Raw genomic sequence first — 25,189 nt, 5'->3', positions numbered from 1 at the left:
AGAATGACGTTATTTTCCTTCTCCCCTTGCACCAGCTAGAGGTGAAGCTAAGAAAGCACCCCACCTCATGGCGCCACTGCAAGGCTTGAAGTCACTCTGACTTCTGCAGCAAAGCAAATCTGTCAGCTTAAAATTGCAAACCAGTGAGAATCCTTTGGAGGGACAGGGGTCCTCTGGGTTGCTGCCTCTGCTCCAATCTCTCAGCTCCATGCCTGGAGCAAACTGGGACTAGACTCCAAAGCACTGACTGTCATACACATCCCCCTCTGCGGAAGGAAGTCAGCCAGATTTGTGCAAGCAGGCTGCTCCCCACAGCTCCCAGTTGTGTTTTACTCCTTGCAGGATAAGGGCAAAGATGGGCGCAGGCAGCAGGGAGCCGTGGGCAGCAGCACACTGGTGCAGAGTGCCAGGGCGTGGGGAGTCCCGTGCCGCACTGTCCCCAGCTGTGACAGAGCTTTCTTCCAGTTGCAGCCTGGTCAATCTAGCAGTTTCCACATCACAAGCTGATCTGAAGAGAGCCTCATTACCTGCCTTAAAGTTCCAGCCAAGCACTTAGCTCTTAAAGACAGGATTTAAGAAATATTTGACTGATCATTTCTCTCCTCATTTAGTTTGGCTGCTCTGAACCAATTCAACCTGTGAAGTTGAAATAGCGAGAATGGGAGGAAATGTGTGTGTAGGCAGTCACGCCATGCACCAAACACAATGTCCCAGCTACCCCACCAGCTCTTCCCAAAGGGCCAGATCCAGGCTCAGCCTGATCCACACAGCCTCTCCTGCACCAGGAGTGCCCATTGGGGAATTTCCCAACACCGAAGATGAGCCACCTTGTCCTTCCCCCTGTGGGACAGGCATTTGGGGGAACTGTTAACACCCCTGGCATCCAGACAGAACCATTACGTATGCTTGGAAGTGCCAAGTGCAGCATCCCAGACCTGGGAATAAGGGATGGAGAGAGGGATGAGCCAGCCAGGATTGACAGCACCACCATCCCCACATCTTCAACCGACCCAGGCCAGGATATTCCCGTGTCCTTCATCTCCCTGCACGCCTTCCTCCTGTTCCACTTCCCAGCTCCGCTGTCCCCAGAGCCGTGCCGTACAGTGGCCGGGCTGCCTGCCCTCCTGCTGCCTGCCCAGCAAAGGTGCTGCCCACCACACTCTCACATGCCCAGTGGTGCCCTGCTCCCTCGCCCTGGGGACTGGACTCTGCGGAGGGGCTCTGGGTGGGTCTCAGGCAGATGAGGAGGCTCCCAGGGCCAAACGAGAGTTGCAGCAGCAAGCAAAGAGACCCTGCTAGTCGTTTAGGGATGCTCCTGCTGAGGGACAGGCAGGAAGACAGATGGATGCCTCACTGGCCAAGGCAATGCAGTTGGACTTTCTCTCCTTCCCCCATCCCTTCCTTTTTTTTTTTCTTTTAATTTTGTCTCAGAAGCCACGATCCTTTAAAGATGTGCACGTCTCATTAGCTCTACCTTGACAATCATTACCGTTCCTGCAAAGGCAGGAGGAGAGCTCAGCCCGAGCGTGGGGGAGTCCATTACCTTGTAGTTAAAGGGACATTGACAACTCTGGGCTGCCCGTGGTCTGATTCTCTTTTTGAAGCAGGGTCCCTCCTGCACACAGCCGTTCCCCGTCCTGTACCAAGCAATAATCTCCTGTTCAATATGGGCAAGATGCAAACCTTGCAGTAGCAGGTGGCCTGCACCCACCACCAAACAGCCAGTGCTCCCATGATGGGCTGTAGGGCCAAGTCCATGCCCACAGCCCCTGGGGTGAGGGATACTGAAGCACCCAAACCTTTCCAACATGTTGCACATGGCCTTCATGCAACTACATCTCACTTTAGCAAATGCATGCTCCCAGGCTGGACCATAAGACCCAAACCTGGCCATGACAGCAAGCAGTGAGCCCAAAATGTCCACAGCAGAAGCCACAGCACAGGCTGGGCTAAGAACTACGAGGGCCTTAGGACAGGGGCACAGTCCCCATGTATGAATGCCTGATGGCACAACGGCAACATGGCAGTGAGCTCTGTGCTCATGAACCAGCTTCAAAGTGCAACATACCCTACACCTATGAGTCTGTCCCTAGCTTTTCTGGCTCTGTAGGGTGCAACATGGACCACCACACACCCAAACGTGGGGATGAGGAAAGGTTCAAGTGGGTGAGCATGCAGTAGGGTGATCCCAGGAAAGGACCCTACTCACTAAAGATGCTGGTCCAGATGGTCCTGCTTTGTCCCATAGCTGGGGGTTGCTGCTCTGCCTCGCTGTCCCCATTGCCTGCTTTCCCCCTCCCCAAGCTTGGTAACAGGGAACCTGACTCATGTTACGGAAGGGCAGGACACGTCATTCAGGAGATTTCAGGGCAAAGGCCCCAAAGCGACTCTTGATGAAACACCCCCTGCCTTCTCCCAGCCCCAAAGGGCTTTGAAGCCAGGTGCAATCCTCAGGAAGCAAACACAGCAGGGTGCAGCCCTGCAGAGATGATCCTGCCTCTTTGTGCCTTGCAGGACTCAAGCTCTGCTGCAGCCACGCTAACTCCCTGCTGCTCTCTGCAAAGCCATGGCAGGAGACAATAATGCATGGCCGTGGCTCTGAGCCGTACTCCAAGGAAGGATCCTACCTCCACACAAGGCTGTCCAAGAACTTGACAGGACTCTGTTTGAAAAAGATGTTGAAAGAAATGATCTCTTTAAGTGCAATGGGAGATATTTGTCTCTGATTTACCCTTGGCTTTTTGCTCTGGTTCAGGTAGGAGCGGTGTGGGATGGCTGGCAGATCTGAGAGCATGGCACGCCCCAGCGGGCAAAGCGAGCAGTGCGGAGGAAGGCGCGAGTCAGTTTGGAGTGCTCCCCATTTATCAAACTCACGCAGCCCGCCAGCAGAGCGAGTCTTTCTATCATTACAGCTCTCAAAATCCGATTCATACCACTAATCCTGCCTTCATTCTCCCAGATTAATAACATCTCTTTCAACCTTCACAGTGTGATAAATAGACAAAGAGAGAACAAAAGGAGAAACAGAAGTGAGAGAAAGAGCCAGAGCAACTCCACATAATAAAGAGAACCAAGAAAGGGGAAAGGAAAAAAAAAGGGAAAAGAAAAGGGAAAGAAAGGAGCCGGCACACTTGACTCTGCCATTTACTTTAGCAGATTCTCCCCAAGAGCTCCCTGCGATCTTTAAAGAATGTAAAACATTGCTCAAAGGAAAGGCTTGTTAGCAACCCTGACCAGCCTAGGTTTGCTGGAAATCTTTTCACTTCCAGCCTCTGCTCAGGTCAGCGCTGAAAATGAGTTTGTTGGTTTCTTGTCCTGCTCCTCCCCAGATTCCTGCAGAGGCAAAGCCTCCAGCACACACTCGTTCTCTCCTCTACTTGCACCAGCTTCTCAGAGGGGAACGGGGGGTCTTGGCTGGTGCCTGCTCCAGGGGCGCCCCAGCAGCTCAGTGAGCCCAAGACATGCTGTCAGAGCAGCAGCACCCTCAGGCTGGCACAGCAAGGGGTGTCCAGAAGCCGGGACCTCGCGTTGAGCTTGGGGTGGCAATGAAGACCAAAACCATACCAGCAGCATAGCAGATATGGGGCCCCATGCCATCAGTCTGGCTGGAGGGCACGCATGAGGCCAGAGGGAAGGGGAAGCCTGCACGGACGCATCTATACTACAACGGGGGTGGCACAAGCCCTGGCTCCCCGAGCTGCACCTCTGTGCCACCTGCCTTGTCCCCTGGCAGGGAGCTCCCATCCCTGCCTGTGCTGCAGAGCCTGGACCCACATTTGGGCCACCCAAGTCCCACTGGTGACTGTGGAGGTTGGAGCCCCCCTGTATACTCATGCAGCATAGTCTTGCCTGCTCCAAGCAAGGTGGTGGCAGCCACAGGCACCCTCCCCAGCACTCCTCTGCTCTGGTTCGTTTGGAAACAACTGAACCCTTGGGAAAGCTGATCCTACAGCCCAGGATCCCAGAAAGCCAACCCCACAGTGGGCTCCAGGGTGCATGGATGGAGACGTTAGCCATTTCCCACCCACAGCCTTCACTGGAGCTGTGCTGTTCAGCTTTTTCACTCTGTCACGCCGTATTGAACACTTCATACAATCTCCGAGTTATTTTAATAATTAAATGTTTATTGGCACATTTTTCCCACACTGCTTCCAGACTTGCCTGATTTTCTTTCCAGTGAGTGACTTCCCTTGGTTTAGTCCTTCCATAGAACACACACCTGCAAAACGCTTCCTCTGCTCCCCCCACAAGGAGCATCCCCCTTGGACTCCTGGCAGGTGCTGTGCACACCAAATAACACTACGTCAAGCCGAGATGACCGGCCGGGGCAGAGTGCTGGATTTCTGGCCGGGATGGTGCTCTATTATGGCTCTGCATTCACAGCCCCCGTGCAGAGGCTGGGCTAGGTTGTTTTTTTTTTTTCCTCTCTTCTTTTACACTGTTCCATATTACTCCAGCCTTTGAAGTACAGAGAAAAGCAACGCTCAATGTGTCTTTTTTTTTTTTTTTATATAAAGCTACCTTTATCATAGCAAATCTTTTCCTTCTCTGCTGTGTTGCTGAAGATAGATATCAAGCAAAAAGAAAGTCTTCTCTTCTAACAATGGATTTCCCTTCCCTTCTGAACTTCAAATAGAAAACTCTTATCTACAGCCACAGTTGACCAGAAGAAGAAAAGAAAACAGACATATGAACTGAACCTGGGCTCTCTTTCTATTTACTCAAAAAGGCTGTGCTGGGTTCTTCACACAGAGATGCTCTGAACATGTTTATAGCATGTATTTACTCACTTCAGTAACTATCCCCCCGCCATGGAAGCCCACCTCCAGAATGACTCTCCTCTGCTCCACGTACCCTCTGCAATCTTTTCTTTGCTTAGCAAGCTCCATGCACCTGGGCCATCCAGCACAACAAAGCCTACACCTAAAGCTGGGGACAGCAAGAGCTCTTCAGACTTGGCTAAGAGTAACAGCAGTGATGCCCCTGGCTCACATAAAGCATCACTTCTGTATAGTGCAAGTTCTTTAAGTGACAGGATAGATTACACATCAGACCTTGCTGGCTGTACTTGCAAAAGATGCCTTGAACAGCTCTGGCTGAGACCAGGCTGCTTCTGCCACCCACGACCTACCAACATGCACATCCTATGCAGCACCCACGTGCCACTGCTGGCACCAGCCACCTCCTTTGTGTGTTTTAAGATCTCCCTTTGAACCATCTTCATGCCTTTGATGGAGCTGCTCCAAGGAGAAATGTACAGAACCATGAAACTTCTCTTCCCCACTTCAGACACTGGGTGCAGCACTCTCCTGCCCTGGCTTTCTTCCCCTCCAGCTGCCTGATCTCCAGAGAGGCATCACCAGGTCCCAGCTGGGTTGAACACCCACCTCCCTGGGACTTGCGGAGGTCCACCTGCTGCCAGACCACCTCACTCCCTGCCCAGCTAACAGAAATTAAAATGTGAGCACTGTGCTTAACAGGTAATGTTCCTGCCACAGTCACAGTGCCTGAACAAACACGCACAGCAAGAAACCCAAGGAGGCAGGTACCACTGCCTTCCCCGCCTCCTAGTGTGTCCTGCTGGGCAATGGGTGCTTCTTGAACTGTTCTCACTTTCAGCCGTGACAGACATGGTCACGCAAGCCTTGGGGAACCTGTTCTCACAGCCATGAAGCACCTCCCGGCCACAGCCATGGAGATCCCATTCCTCCTTACCCTCTCAAACCCACCTTGAGTTCAGGCACAAATTTATTCACACGAGGCAGCAAGACAGACAAACCATCCTCCCTACCACTTGTGGCACCATGGGCTCTGCCACCAGAGATGGACACAGCTACTGTATTGTCCCCCAGCCTGCGAGGGGAACCCCAGCTGAACAGACTCATTGCTGGAAGTGGAGCCAGAGTCCCAAATCAATCAGGGCAGAGAGGGCCGGAAACTTTCCAGATAATTTTCCATTATAAATAAGAAGATTCCTTCATCAAAAGCCAAATATCATTCTCATTAGGAGAATGTGGAGCTCCGGGCCAAAGGGAAGATGAACTCCCACCTGAGATACAGCCAGGAATCCTCTGCAGTCACATGTGGGGACAACGTGCAAGTCCAAGCTCCGCCTCATTCGGACTGGAGTCAGTTCTGGTAACTCTGCCTGGCTCAGAAGCAGCCCCAGCCAGGATAGCCCAGCCTGCAGCCCCGGCTGTCCTGCAGCCCACCACGGAGCCTTCTAAGCAGCAGCATCGTTCCCTTCATGATAAACTGCACAAAAGCCCCCAGTACTCTTCCCTCGGGGCAGTCCGGTGTTGCAGGAGGATCCTCCCCGAAGAGCTACAATGGTAAGATCCATCAGACAAAGCACCTTCTCTTCAAGCTGTCTGATGACAGATGTTCAGCCAACGGAGCGGTGGGATTGGCGGAGCACCGCAGAAGTGCTTTGTAATTCCTGCTCCTCTCCTCCTTCCTCAGTGCCTCCCAGGAGAGACACAATGATGGACGGTGACATAACTGACTGTTCCCAATCAAGGTAATGTAAGTAATGACAGCTGACGTGATTCCTGGAACATGCAGGCGCTGCTGGCCCGCGTGCCTTGCCTCCCACCACCAGAGTTTGTGGAAGGAGAGGAGACCGGAGCAGGGAGGCCTGGCTGGGGGACAGGGAAGGAAGAGCCCTAAGACACAGAGGCTGTCTCCAAACCAGCTGCAAATAACTCATTACATCAGCCTGCAAATCAAGCAGGAGCCATGGGGAGGTAGGCAGCACAAAGCTTGTGGAGTAAATACCTCCTGGGCTGTGCAGAACGCCTGCCCCAGACCTGGATGCCACTGTATCTCTCTCTAGTGTCCCCATTCCTTGGGAAGACGTTTGTTGGGGTCTTACCTGGCCCCTCAAGGTTTGGCAAGGCTTTTACTGCTCTGGCCCTCCCCCTGCTCCGCCCCACCACCAGTGACTATCTGGAAATGGGAATATTAAGTCAATAACGTGGAGCTCACCTCCCCGTGCAGCTTTGCGTGCAGGCAGCACCATGTCATCTGAACCCAAGGCAAGGGTCTGCAGCAGGCCGAGAACACACACACGGGTGTACGGAGACTCATGGAGGGAAAATACTGTGCAAGCTCATAGCTGCAGTCCTCTTCCAGAGCCTCGAAATTAGTAGGCAAATTTAACATGCAGAGAGGCGACCGATTAATAACCCAGCATTGACTTAAGAAGACCTTGAATAATACATAGTGCTTGTACACGGAAGGGGAAAAAGTCAAGTCCTTCTGCTTGTCAAGCGTATCCGCCTCCCAAGCACCGACACTCGACAAGAAACCTCTCTGCCAGCCAGCCACAGCTTTAAGCATCTCTTCAGGAATGTCTTTTGCTAAGATGAATGGCAAAACTTTGTGCCAAGTTAGACAGGCATTTGGACAGGTCCAAGTATGGTGTTATTTTAAATGTAATTAGCACTGCCTGGTAATAAAGTCCCTTTAAAGCTGCCAAGTAAAAGAGGCAGCTGAGCCCTTGCAGCCCGCAATGATGTGCTGTGAGGAAGCCCTGTGCTGGCCATGCTGATGGGCTGCCCCAACCTCTCCTCCACACTGCCTGCACCGCAATCCTCCCAGCAGCTCGGCCACGTCAAGGAAAAGTCAGACCCAAAAAGACAAAAGACTGGTAGCAGCTCAGCTGCAGGTGCTGGGCTCCACCACACGACGATGACAGCAGATGAAGCTATGAACAGACTATTCCCTTCCACAGCTTGATTCCAGCTTCTGTTGTTTAATGCTGGTTTTGGTGTGAGACACTGAGCAGTGGTATCAGCATCCCTGCGTGGTGCTGTCTACTTTCCTAAATAACAATGGTTGGAGAAAAATTTACTCCCTTTTGGGAATATTCCAAACCAAACTAGCAGAAAAATGGTGTTTACCTCGACAACAGCCACTATTTTTGTATAGGGGCTACATACACAATGCCCATTGTGAGAGGGGTGGAGTGCTGCAGAGCACCTGGGATTTGTATATCATCGGTGAAATACTGTGAATCTCAAACACCTTAATTTTTCAGAGGGGGAGAAAGGTTCTGAACAGCACCTCAGGCAGAGGCTCCCAACAGCCAGCTGTTCTGACTCTCGAGACTGAGTGACCCTCCTGCGCAGCCCACCCATGAGGATGCTGCATGGACTGAATGCCTGCAAAGCAATTTGGAAGTGAAAAGCCTCACAAAGAAGCCTTGTGGCTGAAGCCCAGGAGCAGGAGATGAGACCTGATTTCTATTCCAATCTCTGATACGGACTCACAGGAAAATCTTCCAACTCACGCGTGCCTCAGTATCCCCAGAATAATGTCTATTGAGCATTATGAGCCTAAATTAAACCATGTCTTTAAAGAGCTTAGTATCTAGTGCCTGAAGACCAAAGGACCATCACTATGTAAAACAGGAGTTGTGTACAACATAAGGTCAGAAGCATTTAAAAAAGCAGCCACCCAGTGCAAAACACAAGGGAAAACATTTGAGCAGGAAACAGGATTTGTCTTCTTCAGATGTAAATAAGTGCCAGCTAGCAGCAGAGCTCCAAAGACATAAATTTTAGCACTGAAAGGTGTTTCTATAAAGGGGGCCATGAAAAAAACCCGCAATAAACAGGCTCAATTCTTAGAGTTTGATTTCCAGAGCAATAAGCGCAGAACCTGAGCTCAAAGAAAAGATCTGTATTAGGAAGCAAATCCAATCATTCCAATAATAAAGAAGAGACATCCAGACTGGTGCAGAACTATTTCCAGAGAGAAGTTTGTCTCCCCAACCCTTTCACACCCTGCAGTGGCTCAATGGAAGAATACTTAAGAAGTTGCAAGTTTGGTCGTAATGTGTAAAAAGCCCCTGAAATGCGACATCATTTACTCTTCTGTGGTATTGCTCAGCAGAGCTAATAAATCTTGCATGAGCAGAGCTGATTCTAATTTTCTAATATGAAAAGGCATTTGGATTGAGAGAGAGGGGAAGATAAAAGTGATTGAATCTCCAATAGCCCAGCATCAGTGACAAGAAACATCCTGCTACGGACCCCAAGGAAGAATGGCTCCCCCTCCTCCCTGAACCACAGGCACACTCACCCGCTCACACATCCAATTCTCCCTGCTTTCTGCTTGCCACGTCTCAGTCTCCCCTATTGACAGGACGTGGTTTTAAACACAGTTACACAAGTTATCATTTCTGCCTTTTGATCAATCTGAATTTTCAGGACAATTACCCTCTTAATCAATGATTGCTATCAGCAGCCCCTTGGATTCTTCACCAAGGCAATCGTGCCGCCGGGGCAGACGGCGTGTGCATATGCAATGAAGCTGCGGGGAGGCGCAAGTCCATCTTCCCCTGACGTAGTCGTCGGCTGAAAGGGTGGAGAGCTGTGAAGGCCACTTCAAGGAACACCTGACGTAAAAAATAAGCGGAGGGAATTAAAAGGGACATTGTGTGAGGTTATCTGTGGCAAAGCCGGGCTGGGGGGACCAGGGACCTGCTGAAAATATCATCAAGTTGAAAAATAAACGAACTAAAACAAGAGATTTACCATCCATCGAAACCATATATTTAAGAGCTATCTATAGCCAGCACTAACTGCTCCTAATGAGGCTAATAAAGTCCGTTTCCAATTAGAGACTGAAACTATTAGAAGGAAAGATGGAGAGGAAGCTTTTAACAACCTCTAAAGATGTGGGGTTTGGATTTGGGATTTTATAGATTTTTTTTTTTCCATCAGAAATTATTTAGTATCACCAAAATGCCCCTAGCGTTTATACACACAAAGCAAACCTCCCGCCGCTCTTCCCTGGCAGGAGTATGTGTTTTGGTAATTGATGTTTGCACAGAACCTCAGCTCTTGGAGGACGCGGCTCCTCTGAGGCATCTCTCACCACCACAGAAACACAGCCCCAGATATTTAGACACCACAAGAAACCCCAAAGCAGCCGAAGCCCAATTGCAGGGGCCGTGGCTTGGCTGGGGGATGAGGCTTAGCAAGAGCACCACCAGGCCGTTGGCAGGTTCATGCCACTTGGCTTGTGTTTTCAGCACTCCAGCCCATGCAGGGTGAAGGAGTGCATGGCTCCCACTCACACATTGCTCTGCACTGCTCCCTCAACTACCTTATGGACTTCCCCTGGGCACAGGACTCCTTGACACATCGTTCTGTCCAAAAAATAGGTTGGCCAGACGCAGGCACCATTTTGTCTTGAACAGCACCTGCAGATAGAGCTGCTGTGTCTTCTCCCAGGCTTGGAAAGTACTCCGCATGTCTTGGGCGCTGTGTCGGCAGGAGGGAGCTTTGGGACCTGGATGGCAGCAGGGAAGCACTGCCAGAAAGCAGCTGAGCTCCCGTGGGGAAGGCAGTGTGGTGGCAGTGTGGTGGCTTCACCATCTTGACCACCAGATCGGGCTGGCAGTAAGCAGCAAAGGCAGCGCCAGGTGAGGCTGGCGGGCCAGCTGCCTTCACAGGCTGCTGGCTGGAGGAGCTCTCCGAAAGGCACAATATTTCACTAGCTATTTTACATGGAGAATTGCCGATCAAAGATATCCCCACTGTGTACTCCAGAGCAATAAAAATAAAAAAAACCCACAAGAAGAATTCTTTAGGCGGGTAATGGGCATTTTATTCCTTTTTATGACACTAAACATAGGCAGCTGGCATAATTATACCACAGTAAAGGCATAATGTGCACCTAGCAGAACAAACTCATACTTTTGATAATTAGGCAGAGCAAACACAGTCTGGGATTCAGTCACAGGGCTTCACTGTCTCCTGAATCTGCCAGAGTCCCTATCCCTGCAGCGTGTCAGCCTTAGTCCCACAGCTGGATTTAGCTGGACCCCATGGGGAAGGCTGAGCAAGCAGAGCATTACAAGAGCTCTCCTTCACCAAGAGGAATGGCCACGCGGCTCCACTGTTTAGAGCTGGTTGAGGGCAGAGCGCAAGCAGGGAGGTGCAGGATGAGTCCACATGCAGCTCCTGAGGCAGCTGGAGTCGGCACGTGGCAGAGCACTGCTGGAGCATGTCAGTCACCTCCAGATCGGCACTGACTGACCCCACAGGCAAGGCTGCCATGGAACCAACTCTGTAGAGACAAATCATACAAGTTGTGATGGCAAAGGGAGACCCAAAACACAGAAGAGATGCAGAGCTCTCTTGGGTTTGGCAGCTCCGCTGAGGCCAGCTCCAGGAACTGGAAGGGCTGAGCATGGGGACACCCCTCCACAGCAAGGACCTTGGCCAAACGCAGTCTGCAGAGACAACTTCCAGAGGGAAGCTGTCCCCTTTGCCAAAGGGGAAGAAAATGTCCCAGGGAAGCTGAAAGACCCTCACCTACAGAGAGGCCAGCTTGGACCTGCTAGAGGCTAGCAACTACCTCTCTGAAGGCTTTGCGCTCCCATTAGTCCTGGTGGCCCTGCTAACCTGCAGACCTGCCTCCTCCAAAACACAACGGCAGGCAACAAGCATGCTCCTCCAGCAGCTGCAGGCATCCACGCAGGACAGCTCTTCCCTAAGCACAGAGCATGGCCAAGGCGGAGATCCTAAATGATCTCTAAAATATTAATAGCATCAATCAGAGCCAGGCTAACAGAGGTTACAACACTGAGAGAGCACAGAGAGCAGGCTTTCCTGAAGTTGGCACAGGACCATACACTAAATATCCAGAGTTTGTTTAAAAATGCATCTGCAGGATACATACAGGAGCAGTGCTGGCAGAACGGCGTGCTGAGGTTTCATCTCCACAATACTGAAACCTGCTGGGGTGCCGACCACAGCACATGGGAGAGAGACCAGCTCAGCTACACTTCCTGTCTTAATGGAAGTTGGTGGCTTTAAGGTATATTGAGTGCAACAAAGAAATGCTGGAGTATCTTGGCTCAAAGAAAGGTAAGGGAGGTGGAGCACATCCGTCAGCAATGAGCAAGACCTGCATATTCATCTGTGGATAGGATGCCCAAGAAAACGCCAAAAATGTCATTATATTTTTCAAAACGAGATTCAGTATGAGAAAGGGATGATGTACGTCATCAGCAAATACAAGCATCTTGCCTCCATAGCTACCGACACCCAGAATAGGCAGACTGAGAACTGGACAGGTACTGAGCAAGCTTGGGAAGGCTGCAGTGCAGCAATCCAGACCACGACTTCAAGATAGCCATTTGCTCAGGAGCTCTGATACCCTATTGGGCTGGCAGCAACATTCATGTCAGAGCACCCAAGGAGAAAATGGTCCCGTTCTGTAGAAGACAGTGCCCAGACAACCGGGAAAACAAGGTACTGTGAGATAGCCTCTGGCAGGGCTCATTTTCCGAAGTGATTAGAGCTGCCCTCCCTAGCAGGCCACAAAACAAAAGTTTATGCCTAGATGAGGACAAAGGATGGGCTGTTTCCTAAACCAAAGCAGACCACGTCTGTGGTACATCCAATCCACGGGCTGCAGGCAAAAAGCTCAAGCAAGGAAACCTGCAAGTGGCGAGAGCGAAAGCCAGGATGGAGCCAGAAGTGCTGTGCCAGCATGGGGGAAGGGCAGCAGGAGATTTTTAATCCCAGCTCTGAAATCAACTTGCTTAGTAGCCCTGGGGTTCCAAGACATTTAATTAATTAATTTAATGAGTTTGCAGCACTAAGTTATTAATATACAAATTCTACTACAGTATCTCCCACCTCCCAGTTCAGCATCTCTTGCCGCTTTATACTGAGCCCATTAGAAGCAAACGCCAAGCCTCGGTATGCCTCTGTGCCATGGGGCAGAGGCTGCACACGCACGCTTTCCCAGCCAAGACAGCAGTAGCAATGTCCCATCCCTTTCAGCAGGACAGTGCATCGTGCTCAGCACAGGGCACCAGGAACACTTCATACAAAAAACGCTTTCCACTTACTGGCAAGCTGATCGCCAACATAAACCAGCCTGCTGCTGCTGGTGGAGGTGGTAGGCAGTCATTCTCCCTCTTGTAGTCATGCTGGCTCAGTAGGACAATAAGGACTAAACCAGTTGACGTTTTAATCCCCAAGGCTAGAAAATCTGATTAGCCCCTCATCCCTCCCTGGAGAACTACACAGGGTTGTTTTCATGTCCTACACGGAGCACTTATCTTTTAAATGCAGAAAAAAGAGGACACAGCTTCTTTCCCAGGGACTAGGCAGCTGGGCTGGTACCCACGTAAAGCTCCAGCTGAAGGGCTGGGATGCAGGGATGCTCTGACCCACAGGACTCTGGGAAAGGCCACCTTTCATGCATTGCGCCTTTGCCTTCCAGCTCCTCCTGGCCTGGAATGCAGCACACGTTGAAGGATTATTGTAAAACATGCCCTGCCTCTAATCCCTTCTCCTCTTGCCTTGCTCTGGTATTGACTGCGGGGAGCTGTGTCAGGCCTAGGGTCAGGCTTGCCTCTCGCAATACCAGGGCACACAGAAGGCTCCAGCCTCTCCAGCTGACTGCAGTACGCATGATACATGGGAAAACCCAGGCTGCCCCACATGTCCATATAAGCAGGCATGTGAAATTGGAGGCGCCCAGCTTCTGCCAACAGCACAGGTGCCCCACAGGCACAGCTGCGGTCCTGCGTGCAGGTGGAATGCCAGACCCGTGCCAGACACCCACTTGCTGGGAGATCAAGGGCCTAACTCTGACCATCCTTATCGTTTCCCTGGTTTGCTCCTGGGGTGCCAGTCCAAGGGCACGTCACACGGCAAGTCTGGATGCAAGCCTGTGGCACATCAGCCATGCTGCGGTCACACTGCTACAGCAGACAGACAGCTGACAGATCCCAGTCACAACACAACTATCCCTGCAGCAACTCCCTGCCTGTCCAGATCCCACCACAGAGACCATCAGGCCACTTCATCCTGCACAACCTTCACATTACAGAAAGATTTCTTATCAAAAGTACAAGTTGCTTAGGTTTCATTGTGGGTTATTTTGCCTGCTTTCAAACACTCTTTCTAAAACTTTGTCTTTGGCACCTACAACACACTACCCCATAAACAGGCAGGACCAGCCAGCGTGGCTCCTTTCTCAACCCGCAAGCAGCAACCAGACCCATGGTGTAAAGCTCTGAGCAGTATGTTTAACCTCAGCAGCAGTGAACACACAGCCAGATGGGAACCAGGAGGCTCCTCAGTGCAGGGGACAGATGTTCAAATCCCCCAGCAAGGGGAACGCAGGCACAGCAAGGTGCAGCCGAGCAATATGGCACTCAGCAGGAAGAGCAGCTTGCAAGGTCTGAGCAGCTGCCTCTTCACCTTTTGCCTGCAGGCTACAGCAACGTGCATGTAGAAGGACCACAAATGCCAACCTGCCTCCAACCACTTGCATAGAAAAAGATACTTTCAGTAATGCAACCATTGCAGTGCACTCAGAAAACTGCTGCTTACAATTTCATCTAGAGGCAAAGCTTTTGCACTGGTTAAAAAAGCACAAAAGCAACAAATTCTACTCTCTGCTTTGTCCAGTACCTGCAGGATGCATGGGGCCAAGTAAGATACTTGTGTGTCTCAGTTCCTCTTGAATTACCACCTTCCTGCCTTATCTGAGAGCCCTCTGTACCACCTGTGGCACCAGGAGGCCCTGGTCCTTGCTGGAGCCTGAAGGGGCTGCCAAGTAGTAAAGGCTGCCTTGGGATTTCCCCAGTACAAACATCCTGATGTGGGCAGATGGCGTCTGGAGAGGAGTGGAGAGCGTACACAGCATCCAGGGAAAGCACACAGCCTATATCCAAGTGCAAGGGAGCAGAAAATATCACAGCAGACAGGGTCGGAAGGGAGAAGTGATGACCCACACTGTCTGCTTCAAGGCAGGACCAGCTTCACCCAAACCCTCCCACCAGATTCTTCTAAACTCTGAAAATCTCAAGAGCTAAAGGTCCTGCATCCTTGCCCTCATGCACAGAGACTGTTTACTGATCTCCTTGCAGCAGGTAAAGACATGAGCAAGAGCCGTCCACCACAACCACCCAGAATACACTTTTCCTCTCCTCTGAGCACTTTCGTTCCTCCAAAAGTTATTTCTGCTTAGTCTTCTCTAAGCTGAACATCCCAGATTCCTCAATCTTCCCCTGGAGGTCACGTCTTCCAGCCCTCTGACCCTTCTGTTCCCTTCTGGGCTTTCTCCAACTGTGCCAGGCCCTCCCCCTCCACGAGTGCAATATGCAAAACTGGTTTGTTCCAAAGCTAAAAAGAGGCTCCAAAGCACCTTGTTTAGGAAAATAGCTGAGATTTTAACATGTGCCTACTGCAATGTTAGTATGTATTAGCAAAAGAGAGTGTAGGAGAGCACCTGATGGTAAAGAAGTTAATCTGTGTATGAGATGCTGTGAGATGACCACGTGCTAAAACACATGCAGGACAGCTATGGGACGGAAGGATGGAAGTTCCAGGAAGAGTTTGCTGTTAATACCTTGTCAGAGATTGTCTTTACCCACGCAGGAGAGTCTAAATGGCAGTGAGTGAGGAACAGGCTGCATGTGCTCAGCTAACAGCCTCCTGCTTGGCATGAGTTTGGCAGCAAGAAGGGTGCTCTTTCTGGATTTTATGGCCAAAAGGAATGACTAAACTAATCCACTATTTTGCAAGCCAGGAACTTAGCTACTTTCTGGTGAATCAAGACCAAGAACTTATATTAACCCTCTGAGGATCGCATCTTTTCTGTCTGCTCCCAGAACAGTACATACAGACACATGCCCCACAGAAAACTGTTCCTGTGCTTTTAAGATGCAATAAAAAAAAAACCCACCAACAAAAGCCAAAAGAGAGTAAAACACACAAAACCATTTGATTTAGGCAAAGATGGACACTGCTCTTTTCTGGCCTCCTGGGATGGGCATGTATGTTGTTGCTCAAGTCATCCAAAACCAGTGAAGCCTCCAGGCTGCATCTACAGCCCCTCTCAGCTGTAGCAAGATCAGCTCCCGAGACTGTAAGAAAAGGAAATGAAATGCGAGGCTAGGATCATTACTTTGAAACTATAAGCTCGTGCCACTGAGCCAAAGCCTGTTATATCGACATGGGTTTATGTCACCCCAGCAGCAGAGATCATTCTCCATCTCCGCTTGCTCAGCTCCCCTCCTCCCAGGACAGCTGTCAGCGCACTACTCTGCAAAGCTCTGCAAAATCTATCTACAGAAAAACTCCCAATGCCTTGCCCAGCAGGTTCAAGTTATAGGGCTGAGCTACTGCAGAGCAAAAAGCACCCTGCTGGCTGCTCCACCATGCTTGGGAAGCTGCTGGTAAAGCACAAAGTGCTACTTGCAGAGGAACAAATAGCAAAAGCCCTCAGTCTCCTTCCCTGGGGCAGAGAGCCCAGAGGGAGCTGTTGCCACACAAGATGCTCCTACTCTGTGTCTCCAGTCACCAGCCTGGGCAGCAGCTCTGAGGTAGGGAGACAACCCTGCCTGCTGTTGAGTCCTAGGCTGAGGAGGGGAGAGCAGAGCCCTGAACAACTACTGGCCATGCATCCCACATGCTGCGCCTCTGCTTCCTTTGTTTTATGCGAAGGTGGATACCAACATCAACCCCAATGGTTACTCTGTGTTATGTGGGCACCCTACCTTAGTGCACATCGCAAACCCACATCAACAACCCCTTGATCCATCTGGCTATAGCTTCTAGTGAAACCGAGGCAAAGCCTGATGCATCAACCTATCCTGTATCCCCTTTTAATGAGACCAGGAAGAGGAAAACACTGTCAAGAACTTGCAGACACTCAGTCTCCCTTCCCAGCCCAAGCCCCCACTTGTTGGTTTTCCTTGGAAATGTTTTTAGTCTGCATTCCTTGTTAAATAAGAAAGGGAGGACAGGTCCCTCTGCAGCGGGACAGAGAGGGTGGCTCCTTTAAGGCCTCTCCTGGATGCCCTTTTCCTTTGAGATGTCTATCCTCGACTCTCTCCTTGTCTCCCTCCCTTTGATTTAAGAGTTCCTCTCCTGGCCCTGACAGTAAGGTATTTCTGTCCCACAGATTATAACTCACTCTGGGCTATTATTCAACTCCCAAGCCCTGGCCCTGCTGCATTTAGTCCAAACATAATATCCTTCATGCATATATTATCTGTCTCCCTATTATCTGGAATCATTTCGGAATTAAATTTCAGTCCTGCAATATTGGCTTGAAGAGCGGCTCACTTTATGGGCTAGTCAAAGGTTAGAATACCAATCAAAATAACACTGCCGATGCAGAGAGACATTTTAATATTCCAAAACCCGGTAATTGTAAAAGGACATAATATTTTTTCCCTGATTACCCCAAAGGCAACACATGTTAACAAGGCGAGGGAGAGAGTGAAAGAAATTTCAGAGTTCAGACAGCCGCACGACAGATTTAAAGGAGAAGTCATGGATGGCTGCCGTGCTCCAGCCCCTGGAGCAGGAGGGCTCCCCTGCCCATGTCGGTGGTGCCATGCTACCGGGATGCCGTCCCCTCATCCCCAGCCTTGTGGTATTCGGGCCACCCATGCTCCCCCAAGTCGAGAGCCTTCAAGGGTGCTCTCACTGCAAGGGAACAGAGCAGCCAGAGCTATACCGAGACAGACAGCTGAAGATTATCACAGCGAAGAAACTGCTGCGATCAGCTGGTCTGACCTGCACAGGCCACGAGGCTGCCCCAAATTAATTCCTGTTTGAACCACAGCTGATCTTTTTACGAAAAAAGCCCCTCCCTCCTGAGTTGGAGAAGTTGTTCCAATGGTTAATTACCCTCACTGTAAAAATTTGCTCCAGAATTACCTCGCTTTGGCTTCCAGGCACTAGAACTGCTTATGCTCTTCTCTGCTAGACTGAAGGAGTCTCTCGCCACATTTAGCTTTCCCTTTAGATACTTAGGAACTATAGCCAAGTCTCCCTTACCCTTCTCCCCGGTATCCTAAATGGCTCCCAGGGTCTTTACTGCATGGCGAGTGTTCCCATGGGTCTTGCAGTTCTTGTCCAGTCTTCAGTTTTCCAGAATCCTTTCCGATGCAGAGATGGGACCCAGCATCCCATAGCAGTCAAAGCAGCCCCAAAGAAAGAGATGATCCAGCCCCTCTGCTCCTACTTACCATCGCCTGTTTATAAATCCAACAGCAGCTGCCTCCTGGATGCAGTATCTTCACACTTGATCAAAAATTATTTTTATGTTTTCTTTCAGGGCACTGATAGAAGTGTTAAATACAAGAGGTCTGAGAAATAGATCCCTGTGGGACCCCACTAGGAAGACATGCACTCCATGATGATTATCCATTTACAATTAAATGCTAGGAGCTGTCAGTTTGCTCGTTCTTAATCAATGTAATGTGTGCCATGTTGATTTTGTATCACTCTTGTTTCTTAATCAAAATGTCATAAGGTACCAAGTCAAATGCCTTCCAGAAGTATATTACATTGACATGGTTACCTTTATCAACCAAACATGCAGTCTCATAAAAAAAATATCAAGTTAGTTTGAAAAAGATCTAGTTTCCATAAATCCACATTGATTGGCATTATATTACCCTCTTTTCATTCTTTATTAATCAACTATGATATCTGGCTTTTCATTACTTTGCCCAGAATTAATGTCAAGCTGATAGGGCTATAATTACTTCATCGGTCATCCCATTTGCCCTTCTAAATTACTGGTACAACATTAGCTTTCTTCCAGTCCTCCAGAACTTCCCCCATGTTCAAAGACTTATTAACAGTTCAGGGCTTCTCAGCCAGCTCTTTAAAACTCCTGTAAACCAGCTGTGCAAAATGCCAAACAAAAGCCACCGCTTAACTTTATGAGAAAATTATGTTGTAAGAGCAAGCCTCTTGCTCAGTGATACGGCATCCTCTGCCTTTCTGTAAATACAGACCAAAGTATTTATTAAACACAGTCATTTTGGTGTTATAAGCAATTGCTTCCATTTCCTTCCAACTATGAACCAATGCCATTGCACAGACACTTTTCTTTCCTGATCTCCACGGAAAAGACGCTCCTACTCCCCTTAACCCTGGAGCTGCGCTTCTCCTTGTGTTTCCTTTCACAACCTCTCCCGTTCCTCCCCTCTGAGAGAGACTTTCCAAAGCCAAGAGCTCTGCAGCCAGGGGTGAGGAGCCCAGGAAAGCACAGCTCCCACTGAAGGAAGGTATGACAGGGTCTCAGAGCACTCACCCATGCTGCAAACCAGCAAAGCACTGAGCACCACTGGTATATGAGCAGCTCTTCACAGCTAAGTGGCAACATCTATTCATGTTCTTGATGCTTTGGCCATGAAGCACTCTGCCTGGTGAGTCCTCCTCTGCATTTCTAACCTTACTAGGCATTTTATATTCCCTATAGCCAGTAGCTCAATAAGCAGACAATTGATAACCATCACAGTCAGTCCTCAAGAAGTTAGACCTCACGAAAGCAACCTCCAGATATACGGGCTAAAAAATAAACTATTTCTCAGTTGCACCTGTTTCAAACTTCTTCATTCAAAGAACTCAAGGCACTTCAGCACCAAGTGCCTGAGAAGCACTCAGAGCTCCTCCTCCCACCCCAAAGGCAGAAGGAATTGTTAATTCAGAGGAGAGACAAAAAGCTGTTAGCAAATCTTTGTTTGTTTAAGATGTGTTTATTTCTAGTTGACAAATATTAAAAAAAACCCCACCATCCTACTACATGCTTCCTCTGTCAAATTTCACAATGTGGGTAGGTGACCTTAAAACAATTGTGCATGTATATTAACAGTTTGCTTCCAACTACCAGTATCTACAGATCAATAAAGGCTGGGCCTGGAAAAGGCCAGCTCTGCCATGTCACCCCCAGCATGGCCACGCTGTGCTCCCCAAGGCTCCGTCAACTCTGCCTCGTGATGCTCACAGAAGGAAAGTTGCATTTCCCCTCCCTCCCACATCATTCAACCCTTGCCTTTCATAAAAACTCTCCTGGACTTCAGGAGGATGTCAAACTAGGACCAGTTTTCTGTCACTTCTAAAGCAACCGCTATTAATGTATCTGAAGACATGCTGCCCTCTGTGAACAGAAACCAGAGATGGTCAAACAGACCAGGACAGCTGTCCTGAGAAAGGGGCAGCTCTGTGATGGGTATGAAGATTGTATTTTTAAAATATTAATAAAATATCATTTGAAACACAAGGAATAAAACAAACCTTTAGTGGTTACATAAAACACTCCTCTAATCTTTTAATCACATAACATCCAGAGAAGAAATGGAAGATCAGGACAGCGTATACAGTGTTAAAAATAGCTTCCACAACCCAATTTGAGAGTCAGAGCCCACAAGTGCCTTTTTGCCAGCCCTCCGACAGGTTACGATGCACTGGAAGAGACACAATGAAGCAAGAATATGGCAGAGGTCTCAAGTCAAGAATAACTCAAGGGAGAAGAACTGGAAACACTGATTTGCTCTTTCACACAGTGCAAGACCTAGGCGCAAGAAAAAGATCTGAGAGTAGGTTCAAAAGAAACAAAAGGACCTGCATCTTCACATGACATATGAATAAACAAACTATAATTAATGCATATTTAAATAGTAAAAGTCATTGCTGCAGGATGCTGTAGAAACTGAAAGCATGAGCAGATTCAGAAAAGGATGTGCGAGTCTCTGGTAGACAGACATGGTAAAAACAGTGGGTGCTAAACACAGCGGTTTGGAGGCAGTTGCCAGCTCTCAGTCCTTAAGGAGACAATTGCTGGGAACCAGAAAAAGCTGACTTGAATCATGCTCTCCTTGTTACACCTGTAAGCATCACCTATTGGCCTCTAGCACAGAGAGGATCTGGGTTAGACCTTTATTCTGGCCATTTTGACACCCTCATCATCCTTCTAATGTTTTTCTTCCACCAGCTAACTGTAAGAAAATCTAGCTTCACCACCCTTCTTCCACCTCCTCCCCTCATCAAACCACTCTCCCCTCCATAATGTGCTCCCAACCCAGCTGTGCTGGCACTCCTGCTGCCCACCGCGTTTCCCATACCCAGGCTCCTGGTCACCCTGCAATCGCAGGCACCGTGTCCTCAGCCTAATGCAGCGCTGGCTCCGTCCCCACAGGGCGAGGATCCATCACAGGACCAACCATGTCGCTAACTCAAGCGGGACCTGGAACGATAAACCAAAGAGGCTCCCAAAAGAGCAAAGGGAGCATGAACGAGAGCTGATCCTTATGTTAGAATAAGCAGTAATGAATTTATCCAGGCTACCCTGATGATGCTTTTGGGGCAGCAGCTTGGTTGTAGCTTGTTAGCTGCAGCAGTTTTCCTTTTCACATAGATCTTGACCCACAGCCTTCTGCTTTCTGCATGTATTTCTCCACTGGTGTCCCCCCCACTCCTGACATGAAGAGCACTCTGCTATTTACATCCAGCTCCAACGATGTAGCTCAGGTTCTGCACCTCAGTCCTAACCCACGGGGCCTCAGTGGATCCACATGACAGGCACATAAGGAGAACTGGCAGATGGGATGGTGGCTCTCTATCGACATGGTTTAGGGGGATATCTGAAATGTTGCAGCATTCAAAGAAAGCCTCCTCTGCTTTCTGCTGCCCTCCCACAAGGCTGAGCTAATCGAAGTGAAGAACATGATAAACTCTCTGCCCCGAGTCAGCTCTACACTGACAGTTCACCAGAGATACAAGATCGCTCAGTGACATTAAAAATGTCAGCAAACACCGATCAGGCTTGACAGAAGGGATGCATTAGCAGGCCGGGGGGGCACAGGGCAAGGTAAAACTTCAGCAAATGCGGTCAAGTGCACAGGCAGCTTTTCTCCTTTTGTCCTCCACAGAAGGCTTTTTCACAGATCCCAAGACACTGTGGCCACCATTGCAGCAGTCAGGTGTGGAGCTCACCACCACCTGCATGGCCAAATCAATCCAAAAAGGTTTGCCTGGGGCAACACAAGCGTGGCACCTAGCAGGGGCTTATTCCCATCTTCAGCTTGGCTGAGAGGCAAGTCTTGGATGTTCTGAACAAGGCCTGGAGGCACAGGGTGCTCACCTCAACTGCTGCAGCAGCACAGAAGTGACAAAGGAAGGAGTTTATTGGAGAATGAACCCTGGGAAAGACCATCTCACCGCCTGAGGAAGAGGGACTGCTGAGCTCTGGAGCATCCCGCACTTTGGCAGAGGCAGCACCGACAATGGCTGTTTCTTCAGATGATACAAAACGGAGACAAAGAGGAGCCGACGCTGTGTGTGCATGGGCAGAGGGAATCTGGAACATACTTTGCTGCTATCGCGTTACACAATGGTACACAAACAGGTCTGCCTCGTTCACACACTTCTCACGTAATCCCACCCTTCTGCGTTGACTTGTATTTGCAGCAGCAGTTCCCTAACTCAGTAGGGTCCTCTTCGTATCACTGCTCACAAGCAGAGACCCAAATGACAGACAGCAGAAGCAGGTGGGATTATCCTGCAGGAAACGGCTCTCAGTCACACATCCCATTTACACTTACATGAACTGTTTTCTTAACACCTGAAACATCCAAGTCTTTGCGTTATCCATGACCTAGAAATTAGCAGTTTCACACCACCACCCCCAACACCTTCACTTCATGGATCAAGTCAGAGGCAGACTCAGCCTAGGAGGTATTTATGTCAGGAATGTGCCAGAGAGAGCAGAAAAGGGGCCACCTGAGCTATGCAGCGAAGAGCAGGGAGGCTAGATACCTGTCTGTCCTTATTTGTCTCATACTGGGAGACCACTCAAAGGAGACTGAGGTCCCATTAGGTCCAGCTGCTTGGCCAGAATTATTTTTCTGGGCTCAAAGTCCTCTCTTGTGAAATCACACGGGCGGTTCCCCCACAAGCACCCCCAGAGTGGAGCTGTGAGTGGCATGGAAAGATCCTTACCTTCGGGTAAGAGCAGGCCCCAGGGGAGGCAGCTCTTTAGCCTCAGGACAGGAGAGGTCCTTGCTTTGCTCCCTCTACAACCTGGGTCACTTCCCAGAGGGGCACAGGGACCCTGGAACCACCCTGTGTATCACAGGGCATCAGATATTAAAGAGTCAGAAAAAATTCAGATTTTTAAGAGATTAGAGGGGTTGGAGGAAGGTAAACATTTCTCCCACACATCCCCTCCCCGTGTGATCTGAGGGAGCTCAGAGCCTTACTTTCGGAGTAACTCATCTGTAGAGGAGGACAACCCCAACCCACGTGCTCCCATTCTACATGCTCAACCTGCTACCCCTTCAGAGAGCTGGGCAGGGGAACACCTCACTGCAGCAGCTTCCCTCCTCCTCCTGCCTTCAGCTCTGTGCTGGTACTTCACGGATGCCCACCAGCCCTCAACCTAGTAGCAGTATTTGCTGAAGCCCAACACATGAACGTCCATCCTGAAGAGCAGCCACTTGCCTGCATGTCCCCGTTACGACGAATCCCAACTCGTAACATGCTAAATCCAGGCGCCTAGAACTATGGGAAAGATATATTCATCCTGAGGCCCAGAGGAGGAGCACGGCTGGATCAACCTTCTTCTTAGTGAGCATCATGGTACATAGGGGATTTTTTTTTTTTAAATATTATTATTCTGCAGCCATCAACCTGCTGGTTATATAGCTGCTATCCATTCACCGGAAGTTTAGTGAACTTCAAATGGCGATCATTAATGGTCACTGAACTGCAGAATGCCCCAACGTGCTTTCAGATTTCATTTACCAAGGACCAGCAATCAGCCAAAAGATTTGCTCTGACAGCAGGGAAATACAAGACCCTTTGACAAGTTCAGCCGGGAATGTGCTGCCAGCATCCCTTGTTAAGTTCATGTTCTACCCTATTTGATGGAACAGATCATGCAAATTGTCCTTCTGCGGCCGCTCAGCCTGTCACTCATGCTTCCATTTAAAACAATAAATAAATAAAAGAACAAAAGAAAAGCCCACAAGTACTACAAGCTGTTTACAAGCAAATTCCACTTACTGAGACCCCTAATTACCAGGAAAAGGTGCAGAAACCCAAATAAAACATTAAATTGGATGGAGAAAGGGGATCTTACTCATCCAAAGATTTAACCAGGAGGGCTACCTCAGCTTCTCTTGTGCACAGATCCCAGCCTCCCCCTGACCCAGCTATGGCTTGTAATCACACTTGTTCTTTTCTTCCCGCTTTGATTTGTGGCTTATGGCATCACCACATTTTTCTGTGCAGACAGAGCAGCTGTGCCAGGAGACCCTGTGGATGAACAGCAGGCTGCTCTTTAACCACCCAGAGAAGGCGTGGAACAACACAAGGCATCAGACAGTAAAGTCCAAGGTATTTTGCTTTGCAAAGTGATCACTGGTTTCTTAGGTGGACGTGCTGCTGCGACAGCTCCCCTTCCCCACAGCACAAAAGGGAAATACTGATTTTTATTCTGGAATATTTCCACAGATCAGCCAGAATTTGATCTGAAGGGAACTGAGCTCCTAGGAGCCTTACACGGCTGCAAAACAAAACAGAGTCAGCAACACTGGGGCCAACACAACCTTTGCTGAAGAGGGGCCTCGCAGTGTCCCACTATTATGCAGAGACACCGCACTGTGCCTGCCACAATGGGATTCTCCCCAGCTGCAGAGCACATCCCATCAAGTACAGTAAGACTCTATTAGAGGAGATAAAATAGGGAGCCGGAGGACTCGCTCAGCCCAGCTCCTGAGAAAATAACTCATTTCAATGCAAAACAGCAGTAGTTATTAGATACCTCCTTAAAGAGGAAAGGAGAAGGACAAGGGGAGGGGGGAGAGAGGAAGACGGGGACCATGGCAGTTTGCACAAAAGTACCTTTTTCAGATTAATCCACTGTTTGAAGTAATCAGCAACCGGCAGCCCTAAGTACTGGCATTGTCCTGGTAACCTGTAAGAGAGAAGAGAGAGCAGGTTTGATTCAATCAGTGTCCTGACAAGACAAACTCTGTTTTCTTAAGTGCATTTTGTTCGGAGATGGAAGAGACCCTCAAGTCTGCTGTAACACGCTGCACATCAGGACTGTAGCTCTTGGCAAAAAAAAAAAAAAATCTCATGAGAGTGCAGTTTGGCTGAAGACTTATATACATCCAGCCACATCCCAGCTGCTGACACCTTTCAGACTGAATATTTTGAACAGGAGCTGTGTGCAAGTGCTGCATGCAGCTCTCCTCCACAGTGGCTAATAAACACAACTGGAGCATCCAGGTTGTCCCTAGCTAAGTGACCTCATCACAAATCTCTACAAAACCATCCCACTCAGCCAGCAGCTTACAGGGCAGACAGAAGGACTGACAATTCACCTGTCATGCCCT

At 49.5% G+C, this 25,189-nt stretch overlaps 1 protein-coding gene and 1 long non-coding RNA gene across 6 annotated transcripts in view; both read right to left on the bottom strand.

Annotated features, from left to right (window-relative positions):
* ERI3 (ERI1 exoribonuclease family member 3) overlaps nucleotides 1-25,189 on the bottom strand; it is a 135,177-nt gene that overhangs the window by 57,151 nt on the left and 52,837 nt on the right. For 3 of the 5 annotated variants that reach the window (XM_075097821.1, XM_075097816.1, XM_075097819.1), the window contains one exon: nucleotides 24,693-24,765. In XM_075097821.1, the coding sequence (XP_074953922.1) occupies nucleotides 24,693-24,765 (73 nt within the window). Of the gene's footprint in view, nucleotides 1-8,671; nucleotides 9,404-10,601; nucleotides 11,083-24,692; nucleotides 24,766-25,189 lie in introns of those variants that run through there. The other 2 variants (XM_075097817.1, XM_075097818.1) reach the window with 2 other exon arrangements.
* Nucleotides 20,090-22,410, bottom strand: LOC142059244 (uncharacterized). Its single transcript, XR_012661255.1, has 3 exons — nucleotides 21,931-22,410; nucleotides 20,912-21,033; nucleotides 20,090-20,361 (listed from the first exon to the last, which is right to left on the bottom strand). It is a non-coding gene; the product is annotated as an uncharacterized LOC142059244 (long non-coding RNA).

Source organism: Phalacrocorax aristotelis, chromosome 6 (assembly GCF_949628215.1).
Source record: "Phalacrocorax aristotelis chromosome 6, bGulAri2.1, whole genome shotgun sequence".
Classification (NCBI taxonomy): domain Eukaryota; kingdom Metazoa; phylum Chordata; class Aves; order Suliformes; family Phalacrocoracidae; genus Phalacrocorax; species Phalacrocorax aristotelis.
Note: the sequence above shows the minus strand (reverse complement) of the source record. Positions and strands in the feature narration are given on the sequence as shown.